At 34.9% G+C, this 21,411-nt stretch overlaps 1 protein-coding gene across 1 annotated transcript in view; it reads left to right on the top strand.

Annotated features, from left to right (window-relative positions):
• cacna2d3a (calcium channel, voltage-dependent, alpha 2/delta subunit 3a) overlaps positions 1–18,399 on the top strand; it is a 293,959-nt gene extending 275,560 nt beyond the window's left edge. Inside the window, exons 31-38 of the mRNA XM_053503660.1 lie at positions 372–442; positions 5,222–5,297; positions 5,712–5,764; positions 6,538–6,593; positions 8,429–8,543; positions 14,657–14,769; positions 16,387–16,469; positions 17,835–18,399. Coding sequence (XP_053359635.1) covers positions 372–442; positions 5,222–5,297; positions 5,712–5,764; positions 6,538–6,593; positions 8,429–8,543; positions 14,657–14,769; positions 16,387–16,469; positions 17,835–17,927 — 660 coding nt within the window. The 3' untranslated portion in view covers positions 17,928–18,399. The remainder of the gene's footprint in view (positions 1–371; positions 443–5,221; positions 5,298–5,711; positions 5,765–6,537; positions 6,594–8,428; positions 8,544–14,656; positions 14,770–16,386; positions 16,470–17,834) is intronic.
• Positions 18,400–21,411: the final 3,012 nt, after the last annotated feature.

The raw sequence follows: 21,411 nt of genomic DNA, 5'->3' as shown, positions 1-21,411 counted from the left end.
CCTTCTGCTCTTATGTAATCCTTTTGCGCAGTCTGTTATTCATGAGGTTTTTTACATTTATGACTTTGCACATGTTATACAATCCCCTACCCCTCACAGCAACCTACCCCCCACCTCCTCCCTGAAACACACACACACACACACACACACACACACACACACACACACACACACACACACACACACCCACCCATGTGCCCTCTGACCCTATTTTGAATATGTGCCGCTGATGATCTTGTCTCTGCTCTGTCTTTAACTGAGTCCTAGTTAGATACTCCACATTGATTAGCATTTGTTTAAAAATGATTCTTCCTCAATTTGTCTGATCTGATCGCTCTTGTTTCCTTTTTTTTTATTACTGTGTTTTACAGACGGGTGTTTTCTTCGGGGAGGCAGAGGGTGCTGTCATGAGCAAGCTACTATCCATGGGTTCTTTTAAAAGGTGAGGAAAACATATATTTAGTAAATATTAATAAGTAAACTATGGTAATTGTATCCAAAAAAAAAAAAGACTTGTAAATAAGGCAATCCCTCAAAACTTATTTGAAATTAAAAAAGCAAAGTATGACAAAAAATAACCCCTATACAAACTTCATTGATTTTTTTTGTCACAGGAGAATGCAGATAGTGGCGGCACGGTGGATAGTGGTTAGCATGGGTTTCCTCCGGGTACTCCGGTTTCCTCCCACAGTGCAAAGATATGCAGGTTAGGCTAATTGGTGTTCCCAAATTGCCCGTAGTGTGAAAAGGAGTGCATGTGTGTGTGCCCTGCGATGGATTGGCACCCTGTCCAGGGTGTACCCTGCTTAAAGATGAATGAGTGAGAGAGAGAGTCAATGTGAAAAACAAATCATTAATGACTTCAGTTCTGTATTTTACCAAGAAAACTTTTAGCCTAAAAATTGTTGATGATTATGCAGGAGCTAGATTAATATATAAAAAAAGGAAAATATTGACTTATATTGAATTCACAGCAAATGTATTGCATCAGTGCATATAAAAAAAAAAAAAATTCACAAAAAAATATTATTTTTGGTAAAGACAGTGTCTCTACAATTTTACAGTTCTTTTCAGTTAATAATATGATTATATAAATAATAATAATAATAGTAATAATAATAATAATTATTATTATTATTATTATTAACTGAAAAGAACTGTGCATAAAAATATATATACATACAATTTATTAATGGTTACTACTACTACTATTATTATTATTATTTTTTTTTATTATTATTATTATGATTATTATTATTAATAATAATAATAATAATAATAATAATAATAATTATTATTATTATTAGAATAATTGTGAATATTCTGAATTAATTAAAAAAATAGAAGTTCATTGGCTCTAGGCCCTATAAAGTATATATCCTTGTTCTTTAATTTAAAAAATAAACTTAATATTAAAGAAGTAAATTGATTAAAGGTCAGTAAAAATAAAAAAAAATTAAGGTTTTTTTTGTTTTTAGCCAGCAAGTAGTGCAACAGAAAAAAAGTTTGTACTATCTTCTGGAGATGTCACGTTCAAATCCCAACGATGCCTCATCCATCCAGAAGGCCTCTTTTGTGGGAGTGATGCCATACCCCCTTTCCCCATGACACTAATCAGTCATTGCTTGTTGTGAGCTCATGTAAAGGGGAATGGGCAGCACTTTTGTCTGAGTGTGTGAGCATGGGCAGCAGTTCTAGGAAGTATGCAGTCGGCCGGCTTCACGTGTCTCTGTGAAAGCATGTGGTGGCCTTCACCCTCTCAGGGTCATATAACGGTCATATACCATAGCTGCAATATAAAAGATTGGCCAAAATTTGTGGTGGAATATTGTGGTGGCATAAACAAATTAATGCCTTTTATTCATGAGAGAGATGAGAGTGAATGAGGTGAGAAAAGCTTAGAATCGAATATATTAAACGAAAATACTGGATATTTTTTGCAAGTGTTAATCATGAGGAATTATGGAATTTGAAAAAAAAAATTGAGACGGAAAGAGAGACAGATTACATTGTACTGTATATATAAATAATTGAAAATATCACAAATTAATTGTTAAAATTGATTGAAAAGCATGTTAAAAATAAAGGAATATTGACGTATTTATCATTTTAGAAATAAGCCTAGCATGAAAATAATATACTGTACTGACTATTCTTTTTATGACATACACACACACATACACACACACACACCAGACACATACACACACGCACACACACACATACACTCAAATACACGTGCAAAACACCCATTTCCTTTCTTTAACACAATCAGACATCTGGAGAATGGGGCCTCTGAAGCATGTTGTGGGATGGGAATAGCTTCAAGCGATGGGCAGTGACACAATTAGCTATGATTAAGTGTGGAATGTGAGGAGGAGAAAGAGGAAGAGGAGGAGGAGAGTAGATGGAAGGTGATGTAGCAGGGTTTTCCATGCATAGCTTTACACTCACGTGGCAGGCCGTGTGCCCTTGCCCTGAGCCTAAAACACAGAGCAAATTCAACACACACACATGCACACACATGCACGCACACACACACACAGACATCCATGCACAGCGTATCTGTGTCAGTATCAGTAGTAAGATAAAGATGGAAAGATATAGAGATAGTTCTCAACAGACAGACATTAAAGAATGAAAGATTGAAATAAAAAAACTCTTGCGCTCGTGTGCAATAAAGTGAGCTCAGTGTAGATTCACTTGTTCTTTCAAGGTTTTAGAATTTCTTAGAGGAAATACAAAAACACACAGTATCATGCACATTAGAATGAGCACTTTTAAAACCATTCTTAACATCAAACATCAGTGAATATATGAGAATCAAACATCATTATCATCATCATCATCATCATCAACCATTAGTAAATGTATAAGAAGGGTATAATTCAAATGGGGAATTTTTTAAGATGGTACATTATTTTGCAATGTAATGTATATTACTTTACACAGATCAGCCATGACATTAAAACCCAAAATATTAAGCACGGTATTGTGTGGGTTCACCTTGTGCCAATAGGGCAGCTGTGGACAGTTGGGAAATGACTCACAAGACCTTTGGGGGTTATTGTGGTGTCTGGCACCAGAATGTTGGCAGCAGATCCTTTGGGTGATGTGGGTTTTGGGGTGGGTCCTCCATGGATCAAACTTGTTTGTCCGGTGCATTCCATGTATGTTTGGTTGGATTGAAATCTGGGGAATTTGGAGGTCGGGCCAACAACCTTGAACTCTTTCCAAGGCCATCTGTGATACATTGGGTGTTCTGATACCATTTTATCATATGCAGGATTTGTTTTTGTCAGCAATTTGTGCTACATTGGCTTTTCTGTGGGATCAGACCAGTTGAGTTGGACTAGCCTATTTTCTGAACAGGCATGAAGGTGCCTTGGGTGCCCATGATTCTATCACCACTTTACTGTATATAATTAATAAGCAATGAAAATGTATTCTTCTGGCAGTGCTGTTAGTAATGTGGCTGATTGTTTAATGCTTAAATTAATTCTCATGGCAAACATACCTGAAGACATTATGCAATGTTCATATTTTACAATGACTTTCTTTGTTAGTATATTTAACTAACCAGCAATATGACAATGAGTGTATAATAAAATATAACACCCACCAACTAGAAATATATGAGAACACATAAGGAGGTGATTATGGTCTTGGAATTGGTTTTTCACTGAGAATCTGGAAATCAAATAACTATTACAGTTAAGACTAATAAGATTTGGTTTTTTTTATGATTTATTGGTTAAATAACAAGCCTTTAATGGTAATTATGCATTATCACAATATAAAAATGCAATTATTAGTCACTTTATGTAAAAGATGTAACATCAAAATTATTTATAATTTACATATTACACTTACAATTTACATGTTATCTAAAAAAATAAACTCAAATCAATAAAACCACATAATAACTTTCAGGAAATCAGTTAGTAATAGAAGCATGTGCCTCACGTCTCCAAGCGTGCTTAAAAACAACCCAGGCTGTTAATCCTATCAGTTCTGAGGGATTATCCATAATCTCATCTGCACGCTATGTCACAGTTGTATGTCTCCAGTGGTGGTTGCTCTGGGTCAAACCTGTCCTCAGGCTGTGTATGGGGCGGTCTCAAACTCCATCTGCTAGCAGCCAAGACAGTGATCACACACACAGGTTTGTATGCCTTAAAGCCGACCAAATCCCCTCCACACACCTGCCCTGTCAGTCACACGTATCAGATGTGGTCATACATTCTTCACACATGGAACCGCAGTCTCAAAAATGCAGTCAGACATGCATATTAAAGTTCAGACAAAAACACGGATACACACAAAAACACCTGACATACTTTCAAACACACCTACAGTACACAAATGAATAACACTCCTGTATACACAGAAAGCTCAGCCTTTCCTAGCCTGGAGGTCTGGTTATGAAAGATATCATCCACCTATACTGCACACAACATCATTTAATACACTCCTACACACAGCACATTTTCCCTATCCGGATGCCTTTTCCATCAGCACCATTCATGCTATGGAATCACCATCATTTTGTGAGTGAAATCAAGTCTAGACATCTTACCTTGAGTTTGCCCTCTACGCTAGGTTTACACACAGGATTTCTTTGTGTTTCGGGGATTGCAGGGCTGTTTTTTTTTTTTATCTTACAGTGTACTGCACTGGCCAGTTGTTGTTGCATACGTAAAATATTGCCTGAAAAAAAACTTGTGTTTTTCTTTACGAACGGATGAGGATATTTACATAACGGCGGGAACTTTAGTTATTAAATTTGAAAAATACAGTGTGGTGTATATAATCTGTGTTTTCAAAACAAATATTATTTTGAAGTATAAAATATATTTTTGTCTATTGTAGCTTTTTCAAAATATAATTTGTTAAATACTTTCTTTAATGTTAACTACTTAGCTTTTTTTTTTTTTTAATATTATTTTTATACACACCCTACAATTTATGGCAAAGTTGTGTGAAATATTATTGAGCTGATAATGTGATACTACGCTTAAAAATTATTCGAATATTTCTTTAGTAAAGCTGTATAAACTTTAGTTAATTATTAATTAACCGCCTTTAAAGCTTGAAATTTGGAATGTTGGCGCATTCTTAATTCTCATGCCATTAAAACCTGATCTCTCTTTCTCTCTCTCTCTCTGTGTCTCTGTCTGTGTGTGTGTGTGTGTGGTGCCCTTTATTTTCTCTCTGTTAGGGTGACTCTGTATGACTATCAGGCCATCTGCAGGATCTACGCAGAGAGCAGTGACAGTTCAAGCAGTCTGTTAGATGTGAGAATAAAAGAAGCTCTGAAACAAAGCACAACAGTGCATATTGTAAACTACTATTAAGTTGTTGTGTCTGTGTGAATGTGAATGCGTAGCACCCTCTCTATTTGTTGCTTGATTCAGCCTCTATCTTCCACTCTTTTGTTTTATGCCTTCCCAAACTTGGGTGGTCTAGCCACACAGTGATGAAGAGCAGCCACATCCATGCAATCCCCACCAGTCTGTCTCTGTGTGCGTGTGTGTGCTCACACCCCTGTACGTGTGTTTGCGTGATCTTCCCATGGCTTGTCCCAGTCCTAATTACTTCTCTTTATTTACTGCATTTCTACGTGTACGCCCGACCGCATGAGCCCGATACTTGTTGTTGTTTACTGCCATCTGTTTATGTGTGATTGATGGCTTTCCTCTTCCTCGCAGCCCTACTTTGCCTTCTTCGCGACTGTTAAATGGCTGCTGACCGAGCTCATCTTGTAAGCAACCTCTGTTTCATCTGCTTTTATTTATTTGATTTTTCCAAAACATCGCCAATTACACAAAAACCCTAATGGAGAAAGCCAGGGGAATCCTGAAATGGCACTTTGAACTTTGAGAGTACCCTTACTGAGGTTACTCTTGGCTAGTGATCAAAGTGATCATTTCATTTGCAGCTTTGAGTTGTTGTAAAGTTCTGTTGATAGTGTAAACAAGAAGACAAAGCCTACGCACACAAGGTTATATTATTTAGAATTATTGGAAACACGGTTTCCTTAAAATATTTTACTTATTTTGAGTAATTTAAGGGGCTTTATTACTTTTATCATAATTGGCGGATTTTATTTAAGTTTGCCTTACAGAACTATGGCATTATAACTCATTCCTCAAAGTCACAAGTTTATTCCACTAAGAATAGATTATAAAGAGTTATATTTGTGTATGTTCTACTCAATTAATTCTTCTTACTTAATTCTTGACATATTTACCATTAAATGAAGAAAATTTATAATTGAAAGCATTTTTATAAACTATAATCTACTAATGTTCCATCAGCAATTCAATGTAAACTTACAATCATAGTATAATGCAAAAATCACAATTTATTATAATGGCAGGTGCCATACATGAAGCCTTTACTGCTGTTATTTCCTCTACTACATTTGGATAGTATTAGAAGGGTTCACGATGTTGCAATAGGCTTCAAATTTTACCTTTATTTATTTTTAATTTTTTTTTTCATTACCGTACCCTGTTTTTTTTATGTTAACAGGTTTCTGATGGAGTTCAATCTCTACAGTTGGTGGCACTCAGATGTTACAGCACAGGGTTTGTTTTACTTGTACTATCTTATGGAATGTTTGATTGTCCTAGATAAATTCCTGCTTGGTCCTACAAAGGTCTTCAACTGTTAAATCATGAGTGAATTTAAATCTTAACTACTTATATATAAATAGTTACCATCTGGATTTAACTAAGCAAATAGGTAAGTTCTTTTTATTGGATAATTACAATTGGATTAATATGTTTCTCCTGGCAAGTTATTTATCTCCAAGTGTCACAGTGAGTAGCTTCTCATTTCTTAAACAACCATGTCAGAAGATGTATCCAGTGGTCATGGCAAAGGTTTTACTCTATTTCAGAATAGTCAAGAAAAGAAAACAAGAGATGATTGATACTACTATAATTATGTTAAAAACTGTTCTGTGCATTTTTTATTTTATTTTATTAAAACTGGAAAAAGATAGTGGGAAAGAAATGCGGTCAGAGAAAAAATAATGGTCATGATCAGAGATCATTTAAACTGTAATGAAATCATACTAAAAACAGGAGAACTGTAAATCAAAGGTAGAACTGTAGGCTATGTTTAATAATTAAAGTACTGTAAGAGCATTTCCACATGCACAATGCAAAGAGAACTCAAGCAATTGGGACTAAACAGCTGTGTAGCCTTTAGAAAACACTTATTAGTGAGGCTCATGGGGGGGGGGGGGCATCAATTTGTAAATGTTCAACAAAATCATGTGTGAAAAAAACTAAGTCAGCTGACTACATCAATATACTGAATGACCAGGTATTTTCACACATGGATTGACCACCAGACAGCGGTCCGACTGTCCCACCATCAACACAAGAATTTTAAAAGGAATTATTGTGACTCTGCATGGAAAAAAAATGTTGTGACATTGCATGAGCTTATTGAAACAATGCCATGGTGAATGTGTGCGGCCAACAAGCTAAACGCCAGTTACCTAGGCTAACCTGCGTGTGTGTGGCTCTACTAATTACAGACCAAGATGCTTTATTTTGAGCAGTATATTTTAAGAAGCAATATCCGCTCCTTAATACCACAGACATGTTACTGCCAAGAAAATACTTAAAGAGAAACAGTTTTAAGCCATAACATATTTTACAGTATGTTTCTAAGTTTCCGTCCCACTATGGAAAACTCTTCCTTAAAACAAGCTTCAGCTGGGGATTAAAACGTAGCTAAATCCAAATTTCCCTTTGGGACACTTAAAAAAAAAAAAATCGTCCATACAATCGTTTAATCATAGTCCCCGAGTATGGGTCCCCATTTTGAGAACCACACCTCTATGTATTTACTTGTCAGCTGGAGTCAAATCTGTCAAATTGGAGTTAAACACATTGGGCAAGACATGACTAAAGGAAATAAAACACTGACATTTACAGCCCTAAATCTGGAGTCTGATCCCTTTTCCATTCTGTTTATGAGGAGTATTAAATCAGAGGCCCTGGTAAAGGAAAGTGCCTATTTTTAAGGTCATAGACAAATAAGTTATGTAAATAAATATTTTTTTAAGAGCGAGCCTTAATTGTTCCTTTATGTGTTTAGATGTTTACAAGCAGCACATAATTTCAAGACTCAAATGTCAGCTCATATGTGAGGTATTTGTTGTGGAGCATTGATGCAGATTTATGGATGCTGCATAAAAATGTCAATTGTACTAAAAACAAGTCACAGTTACTCTTGTGAGCACTAGGTGGCATAAGATCTTAACTAAAAATGCTTTTGATTGCCTGTCACAGTTCCTGTTTCTGTATACTGCTTCTTTTACATGACGCTTTGCTAAAGATGCAGATTTTTTTTTTTTTATTCTTTAACTCTCTCTCTCTCTCTCTCTCTCTCGTCGACTTACTAGCCCAGAGAGAGGGTCGTACTATGTTGGTCCCATGCGATACTGAGTACCCGGCCTTCATCTCAGAGCGAACTATTAAAGAGACAACAGGCAACATAGACTGCGAGGACTGCATTAAGTGAGTGGAATTCTAACAGAGAGGACATACTCCATATCATACAGTAGATAACACACTCGCAGACAATGGCTATGAATTTCAAAACGCAGACACATGGTAATTTAGAGGTAAATTTTTATCTATCGTTAGTATGCATCTAAAACACCAAAGATGTTTACTTAAATGTGTGCATGTGATTTTATCAGCGTGTGTAGGGTATTGAGTGCTGACCATTACCCATACACATCCATGTAAAGACATTAGCTTTGCAAATTAAATCAGAGACAGCTAGTCTGTCTGTATTGTTCTCTATGATTTCTGACCCATTCTGCAGAAATATTACACACTACGTTATAACCACTGCCTTTCTGCTGTCTGCACAAATGGCTGCTACTTTAAAACACAACACCTCTGCCGATGCCATATAATAAACATCACAAGCTTTTATTAACTCATGCTGACAACTCAATCGCTGGATTCGTCGAGGGCAGAGGGACCAAAATTGAACGGTAGAGTTGTTTTTTTTGAGAAGCATCCACTTTTGTCCCAATTCAGCCCATATTTCACTTTTAGTGGCTCAACTGCACCACAAGATAGCAAAACACAGGGATGCAGAGTATTGCTTTACAGTATGATTAAAATACACTATTTGGACGGAGAAAATATTTATTCTGAAGAAAATGATAGCTGTAGTTTATTGCACTGGTGTGTTTGGATTGAGGTGAATTAGTTCCTTTAAAAACAGGAAGAAAAATCCATTAAGATTTTTAATGGGTTATGCAATTTTTAATCTGTGTGTAATTTACTTGGAAAATGTTACCTTTAAGTACCTCCCATTCGAAACCTTGGTTTTTTTTTAACAAAAACATTTAGTCTGAAAAGGCCTCTCTGTTTGAACATGAACTCAAAAAAAAAAAAAAAAAGAGTTATCACAAGGAACCTTATATGGTATTGTCTTCTCAGCTGTGGCATAGTGAGGCATGCGCTTGTGTATGTGTACATATAGTGTGTATTACACAAAATAATGTGTACGGTATTTTCGAACATGGGCTGCTTCGATTAATTTTACTCGAACAAAAGCCACACACCAATCAAACACTAAAGTAACTAACTTTCATAAAGGAGCATAAAGGAGCCTAGGAATTTTCCTGAACATTGACATTTAAATCAGGACCATCACACCTATTGAACTTGTGCACCCCGGCTGAGTCTGGACATTCACATCTGGTGGAATGACTTTGTCAAATGCATCTAAAAGCACGTCACATGCCTGCATCCACTTGACCTCCCTAAGGCATCGACGATATAAAATCAAAGTAATCTTGTTAAGTGTGGATGATTAGCTTAATCTTATTTGGATGGAGGAAACTCATTTTACACACACACACACACACACACACACACCTTTCTTTTACTTTAAAGGAATCTATTTGTTTAATCTTTTTTAATGATTTCCAAAGACTATACCAGGGTGTACGCTATGAACTGATCATAGAAAGACAATATATAAAATAAATATAATTATAACATTTACATGTCATACTGTACAACTAAGCCTGAAAATTCGAGGAAGCCCTTAAAAACCAGCGCATGTTTAGCCATTTTAAATGATTACATTTATTGAATATATACAGCCTTTAGCATTGTGCAATGTATAGTGTGATGTTTTTATAGCATAATCTAGGCAATAAATGTAATAAAGTTAATCATATTTTATTTTAATTAACTATATGAAGATAAAAAAAATCCAAAAGGCAACAAAATACAATAGACATATGAGCATGTTTTTTTCCCTTTTTTAAAATGATTGTTTCCATAACCAAAACAACAATAATATGAGCATGAGTTCTACATTTTTGTGATGTCATTCTCATATTTCCATATAGCAGTAAAATTTACGCATTTTAAAAGGCAATGACGTCCATGCTGCTTGAGTTTAAGGGGTTTTAAACTTGGGAAATTTGAAATTCTAGTAGTATAATACAATGCCTAATCGGTATTTCTTTCTTTGTATCTATGTGTTTGGTGCTTAAAATATAAATAAATCTATTTTTGTACTTGGATTTAAATCAGATATGGATATGGCATGTAAATTTTTTTCTCAATTTACAGAAAATACCTTTAATTCCTGGACCAGGAAAACTTTAGAACTCTCTGTAAAGTCTCATATCTTATTTCTATTTTTACTAAGTAATTAAACTAAGTATGTTTTAAAACAACATTGTCTATCCCAAATCAGTAAACTGATTTTCAGGCTACAGCTGATGACAGGCAGATAATAACTGACTGTAGTTTTTAGGGTACTTTCCAGTAAGCTCAACATGCTATAATAATCTATTAGAAAGCTGAGACACACGTACACTACAGTTTCTGGTGCGTCCTTTGATTAGGTGTGATCCTTTAAGTGCGTTTTTATCATATCTGCCCTGAAGACTTTAATAACTTTACAACTTAACATTAATTTTAAAAATGAATTATATAAAAAAATAATAATTTATGAATGACAAAAATGTGCACTCTAAACATACAGGTTACAATAATTATTTGTTGCAGAGTGCATCACAGAGATACTAGTGTGCAACTTGCTACACCTAATTCATATAGTTAATGCTCTTTAAGCAAGGTTGCCAGGTGTGTGTGTGTGTGTAAAATATTTCTTTACAGTGTGTTTAGACCACATTTCTTCTAAAGTATGTGCTTAAAGTTAAAAACCTGATGGTATGTATACAGAGAACAATTTAGCCTGTATAAGTATCTGGAGTAATAATCTATATTAGCTCATTCATTAAGATACAAATGAATTTAGACAATCATTTAGGGCCATAAAAAATTTTGATCTGTATGAGGATGTTTATCTGGACCCTCTGAGCAGCTTTGATTTATAGAAAGAATAAAAGAAGTGAAGAAATAAAGAAAGAAAGAGGGAAAGTGGGAGTAAAGAATATAAGAGAATTGAGATTTGGATTTTGAATTGGATTTAGGCATTTTTGCTCTCCATTCATAATTATTCACACCTCTGTGTGTGTGTGTGTGTGTGTGTGTGTGTGTGTGTGTGTGTGTGTGTGTGTGTGTGTGTGTTAAATTTTGTGGCCAGACAGCACCATATGTGTATCTTTTATAGACTTCTGTCTAATCTTTTCTAAATGTGTGGTCACACATCACTGCTCGGTCCCAGTTCTCTTTTAAACCATTTCCTTAGGAGTAGATGTTTTACTGTTCATGCCTGTGCAGAAAAGCATAGAGCATGCAATTTTTAAAAGTGCTAAAGCATATAGTGGGTTAGTGAGAGGTGAATATATTCTTGTTCTTTTTTTGCCTTGGTAGTGTTAGTTGTAGATTTCATCTTTACATGAATGGGTTATGGGTTAAGTGCATTTGTCTAGAAAAAAACTCCAATTATTAGGCCTGACCCTTGCAAGATGATGTGTGTGTGTGTGTGTGTGTGTGTGTGTGTGTGTGTGTGTGTGTGTGTGTGTGTGTGTTTGTGTGAGTATGTGTGTGTGTGTGTTTGTGTGAGTATGTGTGTGTGTGTGCGCGTGCGTGTGCGTGCGTGTGTGTGTGTGTGTGTGTGTGCATGCGTGTGTGTGCGTGCGTGTGTGCACGCACTGACAACTTCCAGTTGAAGCATGGTGATGTTCACAGCAGTCACACACCTGTGCACTTTGTTGTCCTTCCTTTCCTAAGAGTGCTGTTAGACGGGGATGTGGGTGGTTTATCATCAAAGCACTTTTACAAGGAGTATAAACTTTTGGTTACAGCTGCTGTACCCCTATCACAATGACATACATCAGCCCTCCACCGCCAACATTTATAAACCTAATTTAAGTGCACTTAAGCCGGGAGGAATTTGCAGAGATGCGTTTTACTCAAACTTTTAAGTTCTGATCCAGTCCAAAAAAAAAATATGAATTTACAATAAGCATACTAAGTATTGATCATGTTTTAGGGGGGCATGATGGTTTTGTTTAAAAATGAAACCTTAATGGACCACTTTAGCTTGAGTGCTCTGCATTAGTACTGAATAAAGTGGTATTGATTTTAAATCATAGGATTAGAATAAACCTGAGGTCATACCTTGGATGGAACAATAGCTTATACTGTATGTGCTGCTCAAAGGTCTGTAACAAAGTAATATTTAATTAAGAGTCTGAGGTCATTGCTTGTAAGCACGTATTTGGATGTGTATGTTATACATACTAGGTATGTGATAAGCTTTGTTTAAAGTCATGACTTTACAAGGCTAATCAAGTTTAGGATTTGTGAGTTTAGTATTTATGGATCATATTTAAATAGTGATTTAGTGAATGTAATACATTGTGGCTGGTGGAATGGTTTAAAATAAATGAATTTTAGAAAACTTCAAATTATTAGGATTGTCACACCAAAGGCCACAATGTTACTAACTACTTAAGTGCCCTAGGTGGAAAAGATATGTGCTTAAATGTGAACATTTGCAAGTGTTTTTATAGAGAATTAACCTAATAATAAAAAAAAAAGTTAACATAGAAAAAGTCTAAATATGTTCAACCTGCTTGACTTTCTGATTCTGGTAAAAACATCTTTGCCAGTGAAGTTGGCAAGCGCATTTTCCAGTCAACTATTAGGCTTAGCATTGAGTCGCATTGAGCTGGTCATAGGCCAAATAGTCCCACTGATTTGGGAGAGAGGGTTTCGGGATTTAGCCTATGTGTTAGAAGTTTTTGTATAAGGTTTTGTTTTAAGTTATTCTGGTGTTTATGACAAATTTTAAGTGAGTACATGGGAAGAGACATTTTAAAGGAGAGGCACTTGGATTTTGTAGAAGTAATTTATTATACAAATATGAAAACATGAGACTAAGAAGAACCATTTTTTTCTGCAAACAATTACATCAGTCTTTAATAGAAAGGACACATCAAATGTGATAAAGTGTTAGACGTATATCTGTCTCAAAAGCAAATGTATACTTACTGTAGTTGATTCTGCTAAGATTTAGGTGCATTAACATATCATTCATCTTTTATAAATCAAGACTACATGTTAAGCAATGTGCCTCTTTGCTTGATTTAGATACAGGAAAGTCAGGATTGGGTGTTTGGTTATATATTAAGCCCTAGATACAGTGTGTATCTGGGATAGATAGAACATGTTGGTGCTGAGGCTCTAACTGAGCTGACAAGAAGTAGGCGATAAACCATTCCATGGGCAAGACAATAAATCACTCACGCTGTGGAAAAATATGTGATTGTGATATTAAAATAAGAACAGTGGGATCATCTCCTCTTCTCCTCTTCCATTTAAGTTTGCACAGATGCATAAATCGGCAAGTTCAGAATCCGTCACCCTAACCTACAGTATAAAACCTTTTTTTTTTTTTTTAAAGAAAGAAGTGTGGTTTCAATTTGTCCTTTCCCTTACATTTTAGTGCTTTCTATTTTGCAACACTCCACTGGCCAGGCTTTAGTTTTACTCTGTGAAGTTTGATTAAAGTGGTGAGCGAGGATGAAACAATGGCAGCACATCTGGTGGAGCAGAATGCAGTACGGAGAGCTATGCTATGCTTGTCATGCACAACCTCATTAATAGACATACAAATCACACCCTCTTGGGCCGTATAAATTATGTGGTTTGTGTGTGTGTGTAACAGAGAAAAATAGAAAAAGCTGAAAGATGAGGTGGCAGAGGATGTATGTTATCTTTTGGCATTTATCTCAGTCCACTGCAGGGCACAAGCAGACGCACACAAACACAAACACACACACACACACACTTGGAAATGCCAGTGAGTCTACAGACAGACTGGAGGCAAGATATACACCACACACACAGTATATACATACATATATATATATATATATATATATATATATATATATATGTATATGTATGTATGTATGTATGTATGTATGTGTGTGTGTGTGTGTGTGTGTGTGTGTGTGTGTGTATACACTGTGTGTGTGGTGTATATTTTGCCTATACATATACATATACATATATACACACATATATATTTTATTTTTCCCCCTTCTCCTAGCATGCGCCACATGTGGCGTCAAGTATTTGATATATGCAGTGTGTTGCAGGACATGCACTTACACAAAACACCCCATATATTATTTGCTTGTTCTCTCCCTCTTGTCTCTTATCATCTTAAGGTCTTTTGTCATTCAGCAAATTCCCAGCAGTAATCTATTCATGGTGGTGGTGGACAATAAGTGTCACTGCAGAGATTTTGGACCCATCACTATGGACCCCATTGAAATTATGTATATCCTTTAAGAATGAAAGGTAAAAGATGAAACACTTGGAACACTGTTATACATATGGGTATAAATTATGTTATCTGTTTAAAATAATTTTAAGGTTTCATTTGTCAAAATGTTTTAAAATGTAGTATGCTACATCCAGTCAAACCTTGTTCTATTTAAAGTGGAAAGCACTGTTAAAACCTGCTGGGGTCTATCAGGAACCCTTGTACACCTGCTCATTCATGCAGTTATACAATCAGGAAATCCTGTGGCATCAGCAGACTGCATAAAAATAGACAGGGTCATGTCATGTCATAAATTGCTGATTTCACACAGTATTTGTACACACCATAGCATATTATTATTATTATTATTATTAGTAGTAGTAGTAGTATTAACAATAACAACAACAATAATAATAATAATAATAATAATAATAATAATAATAATAATTAAACAATTTGTAAGCAGCAGGTGTAAGTGGTGTTCTGCAGGTGAAAATGCTTGTTGATAAGAATGGCCAGAATTGCTTGAACTGAGAAAAAGTCAACAATAACTCTAAGGAATACTCTTAATCTTTACTACCATGATAAGCAAAAACAACACAACCGATCAAATGTTGAGATGGGTGGGCTAGAGAAGCAGATGACATCAGGTTCCACTCTTGTCAGCCAAGAATAAGAATCTGAAGCAACAGTGGGAACCAGCTCACCCAAACTGCAAAGCTGAAGCCTGGAAAAATACTGCCTTTTTATCACTACTTTAAAAAAAAAAAACTTTTTTAATGTCATATAATTGGGGAATTGGATCATTGCATGAATGAGCAGTTGGTGATGATGACAATGATAATGATTATTATTATAAGATATAATAGAGCATATATGTACTGTACCCTAGGCGTATAGATTTTGTTATGTTTTACAACTCATTGTATACAAATTGCTGTTATTATTTAGTATATATTATACACAAGATTTTAATAATATAGATGTTTTTGGTTCTAGGTCTGATGTACTTGTTAAAATGTTAGTAATTTGTCCCAGCAATTGAAAAAGCACAAATATAAAAGTTTATATGAGTATTTCATTTGTAATTTAACTGTCTGTAGACTTTTTTTTCTTAACTTGTTTGTTTAAATAGAGAAGAAAAGGCTTGAGATGTTTCTCCTGAAATTAATAGTTCTCCACAGTGAATATGCTGAGGTTTTTCAGTACAATGCACTCTCTCTTGAGCATAACAGATGGTTTGTTTCACAATGACCCAGAATGAAACGATGATCAACACCAGACGTTTGTTTCAGTAAAAATACTCATATGGGTCCAGTGTGTTTCTGAGGCATAAAATCTAACAACATTATTTCCTATTGCTGCTCTTTGTCAGCTCTATGGCTGTCTGTCTGGGTGTATCATAGAAAGATGCTGAAAATGACACATATACAGTACTGTACAAGTGTAACGTAATCTGATTTAAATGCAGTTACATAACTTAGCATTATATAACTTGTCCAACAAGCTGTGATTGTATTATACAGCTGATTCCTAAAAAGCTTGTTGCTTGAGTTAAATAAAAGATAAATGTATTTTTTGCTCAATTCTATAAAATGCCTGTTACATGTGTTTTTCTTAACACCATTGAACATAATGAATCCTTGAAATGTGAGCGCTTGAAATTGCAGAAGGACAGACGACGTCCAGACACATGCCACCCCTTTCATCCTGAGGTACTGTAACAGATAAAGCTGTTTAAATACTCTTAATAAACTTTATATATAACATCTACATCTGTATCTATATCACCTATATCTGCCTATATATTTTGATATAAACTGTATTTCAATGTGCAATGTGGCAGCAGCACGATACAAATTTTTTTTGCAGATACAAGTCAGAGGCTTCGGGTAATGTTCACATCAAGCATCAGAATGGGAAAAAAATTGTGATCTCTGTGAGTTTAACCGTGCCATGGTTACTGGTGCCAGATGGGCTGGTTTGAGTATTCCAGAAACTGCTGCGGGATTTGCAAACACAATATTCTCTTGAGTTAGTACAGAATATATTCAATTTTATTTTATTTCTAAAGCATATTTAAAGGCCAAAGCTGACCAAATTGCTATACAGCTGAGAGAATTTTTAAATGGTGTGAAACCCCCCCCAAAAAATTTTTTGACTGACAGATGTTTTTGTTCGTGTATGTGGAAAGGGCTTTTTGCTGAGGGAGGTCGGAGGAAAATAGTCGAATTGGTTCGAGCTGCCAGGAAGGATAGGGAAAAAAACATCTCAGCATACACAAAACATTGAAACTTGAGGTCGATGTGCTAACACAGCTAAAGATCAATTTGGATTCCACTTGTATCACCCAACAACAAGAATCACGAGAGATCTGAGAATCATGTGTACAGACTCACCCAAACTGGAAAGTTGAAGATTAGTGTAAAAAAGAAACGGAAAAAAAAAAAAAAGAAAATCTAGTCTTTAGTTGTTCTGTTTGGCTGAGACTGTGCTCATGATAGCCTCAGATTCTTGCTCTTGGCTGATAGCAGTGGAACCTGATGTTGTATTTTGCTGCTGTTGGCCAAGGTTTGATGTGTTGTGGGTTCTGAGATTTGTTTCTGCTCGTTACAGTTGTAAAGGGTGCTTATTTTATTTACTATAGACTTCCTGTCAGTTCAAACCAGTCTGGCTGTTTTTCTCTGATCACTTTCATCAACTCTCAAGGTTACTGCAGGGACTACACAAACAAGGTGTTTTCTAGTTGTTGTTTTTTTGTTTTTACACCTTTCTGTGTAATCTTTAGAAACTGTTATATGTATGTTATCAGCATTTCCTTATCTACTCAAATCTGACATCAACACCCATGACACAGTTTAAGCAAGTCACAGAGTCTATATTTTTTGCTTCTCTGATAATGGATGTGAACATTAACTACACCTTTGGCCTCTATTCGATTTTATACATTGTGCTGCTATAATATGATTGGCTGATTAACAATAATGGCATAAACTAACATGTGTAACATTGTTCCTTTGTAGTGTGGACAGTGAATGTACATTTTTTATGTAATTTGACTTCTTCTATTTTGTCTGCAGGAAAACTCTATGGAATGTGGGCAGGCATTCAACCTGACTCCATCTGTAATGGTAACATTCTTTGCTTTGTTACTTGCACAATTTCCCAGGTGACGAGAATTACTTAGACCCTAAAACCATGGATCAGCTTGTCCAGCCTCAAGCTGATTCGGCATGCAAAAGCGATGACATAAACAAGCCAAGCCCTGACACTGAGCAAAATGAGTAAATAAATAAAAAAAAAAAAACATTTTACAGCCTTGTGGATTTTTTTTTTTTTGTTCTATATTTGTGGCTATTTTTCATAGACATTCATAAATTCTAAAATAAATATAATGATGATAATATTGAACAGTCAGTATTGCTGGTGTTCTTGTTTGATTGTGAATTCCAGGAAGATTACCTTATAAAAAAAGTGATAAATACATCAAATTTAAACTAATGCTAAATGTTATGCATTAATCTGCTATAGCCTATTTAAACAAGAAATGGTATAATTTAGTATTTTTAAGTGGTACCCATACAACTGTGATAACTGAACATAAAATCTACAAATGTTAGTGGTTCTGTATAAGCTTTGCCTCATGAAGAGAGAAATTAGTTCTGTTTGTCTACTTTTTTAGAATAAAATGATCCCTAAAAATACAGTGAGTGGTTCTAGTTGTTGGGTTGATTGTGTAGTATTTATGTATGTGTAAGTAACATTTGATTACATACTCAAGCTTTCATTCACACTGAGGACATGTTCACAGTCTTCATACACATCTGCAGTCTATTAGGATGGTGCAAGAAAGACAGACATGACCTAAGTAGAGTGAACAATGTCCTTGTTTTACACTACAGAAGGAATTAGTGTCTGTGTGCTTATGTGAGGAGTAAAAATAAAAATCCCATTTCATCAAAGAGATTTGACCCTTTTATGGCCCATTGCTAATTAAAAATATCCTTATCCATATTTTCCTCTCTCCGAAGTTATTAAAAGGAAAAAAAAATAATAAGTGGTAGGAATTTTATATCTAGAAAGCATCAAAAGCCAAATAACACTCAAGATCAATGAATATTCCATATATCTAAATCATTAATCTTTTATAATTATCTTTTATTCTGCAATATATTTTGCTTTATTTTCTAATGAAAATAAATCTTTTTTTTTTTTTACATTTTGAATGTTTGCTAGCACTAAAAAGTATAAAATGTGTTACTATGATGGAAGTGTAAATTATTGGAAAATTGGAATACATTTTCCAGACAGTTACAACAGTTAATGACAGTTGCTAGGATTATTATTTAGAATATTTTTATAAATGCATCTATCTATCTATCTATCTATCTATCTATCTATCTATCTATCTATCTATCTATTAAATTGAATGTAAGATTTTAACCGTTTGATTAAAATGTCCTGTTTGGGTCTTATTTTTCTTCTTCTCTTTGAATGCATTTCTAAAATAAGAGGACAAAAATATGCCAGAACCACATTTACTTTCTCTCCATGATGTATTTAGCCACAACATATTCCTGTCCATTTTTATCGTTCAGCTGTGCAGCATTTCTGTTCCATCTCGCATGCCAATTTACATAGTGGTGGTTCACAGTAAAAGACCAGCTTAAAATTTAATTCTGTTTGTGTACATGTCTAGTTTATTTATTTTTTTACTAGTTATAGACAAACTTTTAAAAGTTTAGACACACCTTTTAACTTACTGCTCCCGATTTAAAATTATTTCTACATTTAAATTTTTTAAATATGCAATATTCTACTTTGAACAGTTGATATTGAGATGTGTCTGCTGCTTATGCTCTGTTAAGCCTGCATATCGGCTATAATCGGAGGTGCTGTAAATTGCAGAAAATAAATCCAAACCTCTGTCCGAACTTTTGACTGGTAGTGTATGTTGTCTTTAAAAAACTACTACTACTACTATTACTACTACTACTACTACTACTACTACTACTAATAATAATAATAATAATAATAATAATAATTATTATTATTATTATTATTATTATTATTGCTGGTCATTATACCAACCCCTAAACAACTGATAAAGAAATCAGTACAGTTTATAATGTAGACATGATATACATTTTTTATATTTTCACATATTTTGTCCTAATGAACAGGTTGGTAACCTATATGTTTTTATTCTTAAATTACATTTCATATAAAACTAATTGTCATGTCTTGACATGATGTTTAACGTTCATGCTGCCCTTCTGGTTACAAGTTGTTGTTTCCTTAAAACACCAAAAATGATAAACATAAATATTTTAAGCCTTTACTAAAAACACTGCACTTAAAACACTTTGTATACGCTTTGTTTAAATCACCAGACACAATTTTTACTTAAGGAAAGCTTATGTAAGGAAATCTAGGGGAATCTGGTTTGTATTTTACTTATGAACATTGGTGGTGCTGTTGCATTTGATACTACAGAAGTCTTAAATAATTCTTAAGACATTTAAGAAAATCAAAGGGATGTTACAGTTGAGAAGTGGGGTATTCACAGCTTTCAGAATTTGAAACAAGAATACACCACTTCTCAACTGTAACATCCCTTCGATTTTTTTTTGTCTGTCTCATATGTTTGTCTGTCCTTTCCAAAGCCCCTTATTTATCACACTCAAATACTTTTAATAAGACAGGCTGCAATTGAGGATCCAAGGCAGGCACTCATACTCCATTTTTAGTAATGAAGCATTCAGTATTTTAAACAGCAAGTGATCTTATTTGATAAGTGTGATAGCTGCACTTACACACACATATTCATCTCTCTCTCTCTCTCTCTCTCTCTCTCTCACACACACACACACACGGCATGCATCGGTTATTAAAAACTTTATCTGATTTGGCTGGAAGATTGACATGTTTTGATTACGTGTGTGATTGGTTCATTCATGGATTTATTTCTTGTAGTTTTAATTCTGCTTTTCTTTTTTTGTGTGTGTCTAAGGTCTAAAGATAAGCCAAATCTGTGACCATGGTTTTAAGATAAATTATACAGAAATGAAAACAGAACAAGGGCACACACTTTCACTTGGGAGATTCCCTCACATGCTAGTGTTTTACCTCAGATAATAAAGGAACAAGAACACACAAGCGTCTTTTTTTTTTTATGCACGTCTATTTCAGTGAACCCCTGCATTTTGCATACTTGCGGTGCAAAACTCACAAGACGAGAGGTGGAAGAGAATAAAATATGGGTTAAATTAGGTTCACTGAGTGCAACTGCAAGGAACCTTTGGCGACCACATGAGTTTCAAAATTATACTTATTTCCCCAGTGTTCTTCATAATAAGACTTCTACTACAGTGTTTTTGAGGAAAGGTAAGACGCTTTTTAAAATTGGTAATACAAATGTTGTTACATTAAATCAAAGTGGAATGTGTAATGGCTTGTGTGGTTTGGTGGGATTTACAATGAGGTGGTCAACAGAAGGTCATGCTTGGGGCCACTGCGGTACCATGGTTAATGAAAAGTATCATGACATCATGGCCTCAAGGTTAGTTCCGTGGCCTGCAGACAAGATGGAGTGGGAATAATATGAAAAAAAGACCACACACATCAGAACCAGAGCATACCACTTAATTTGTTAGG

This window comes from Clarias gariepinus, chromosome 9, assembly GCF_024256425.1.
Source record: "Clarias gariepinus isolate MV-2021 ecotype Netherlands chromosome 9, CGAR_prim_01v2, whole genome shotgun sequence".
NCBI classification, from domain to species: domain Eukaryota; kingdom Metazoa; phylum Chordata; class Actinopteri; order Siluriformes; family Clariidae; genus Clarias; species Clarias gariepinus.
This window is presented reverse-complemented; position numbering and strand designations above follow the sequence as displayed.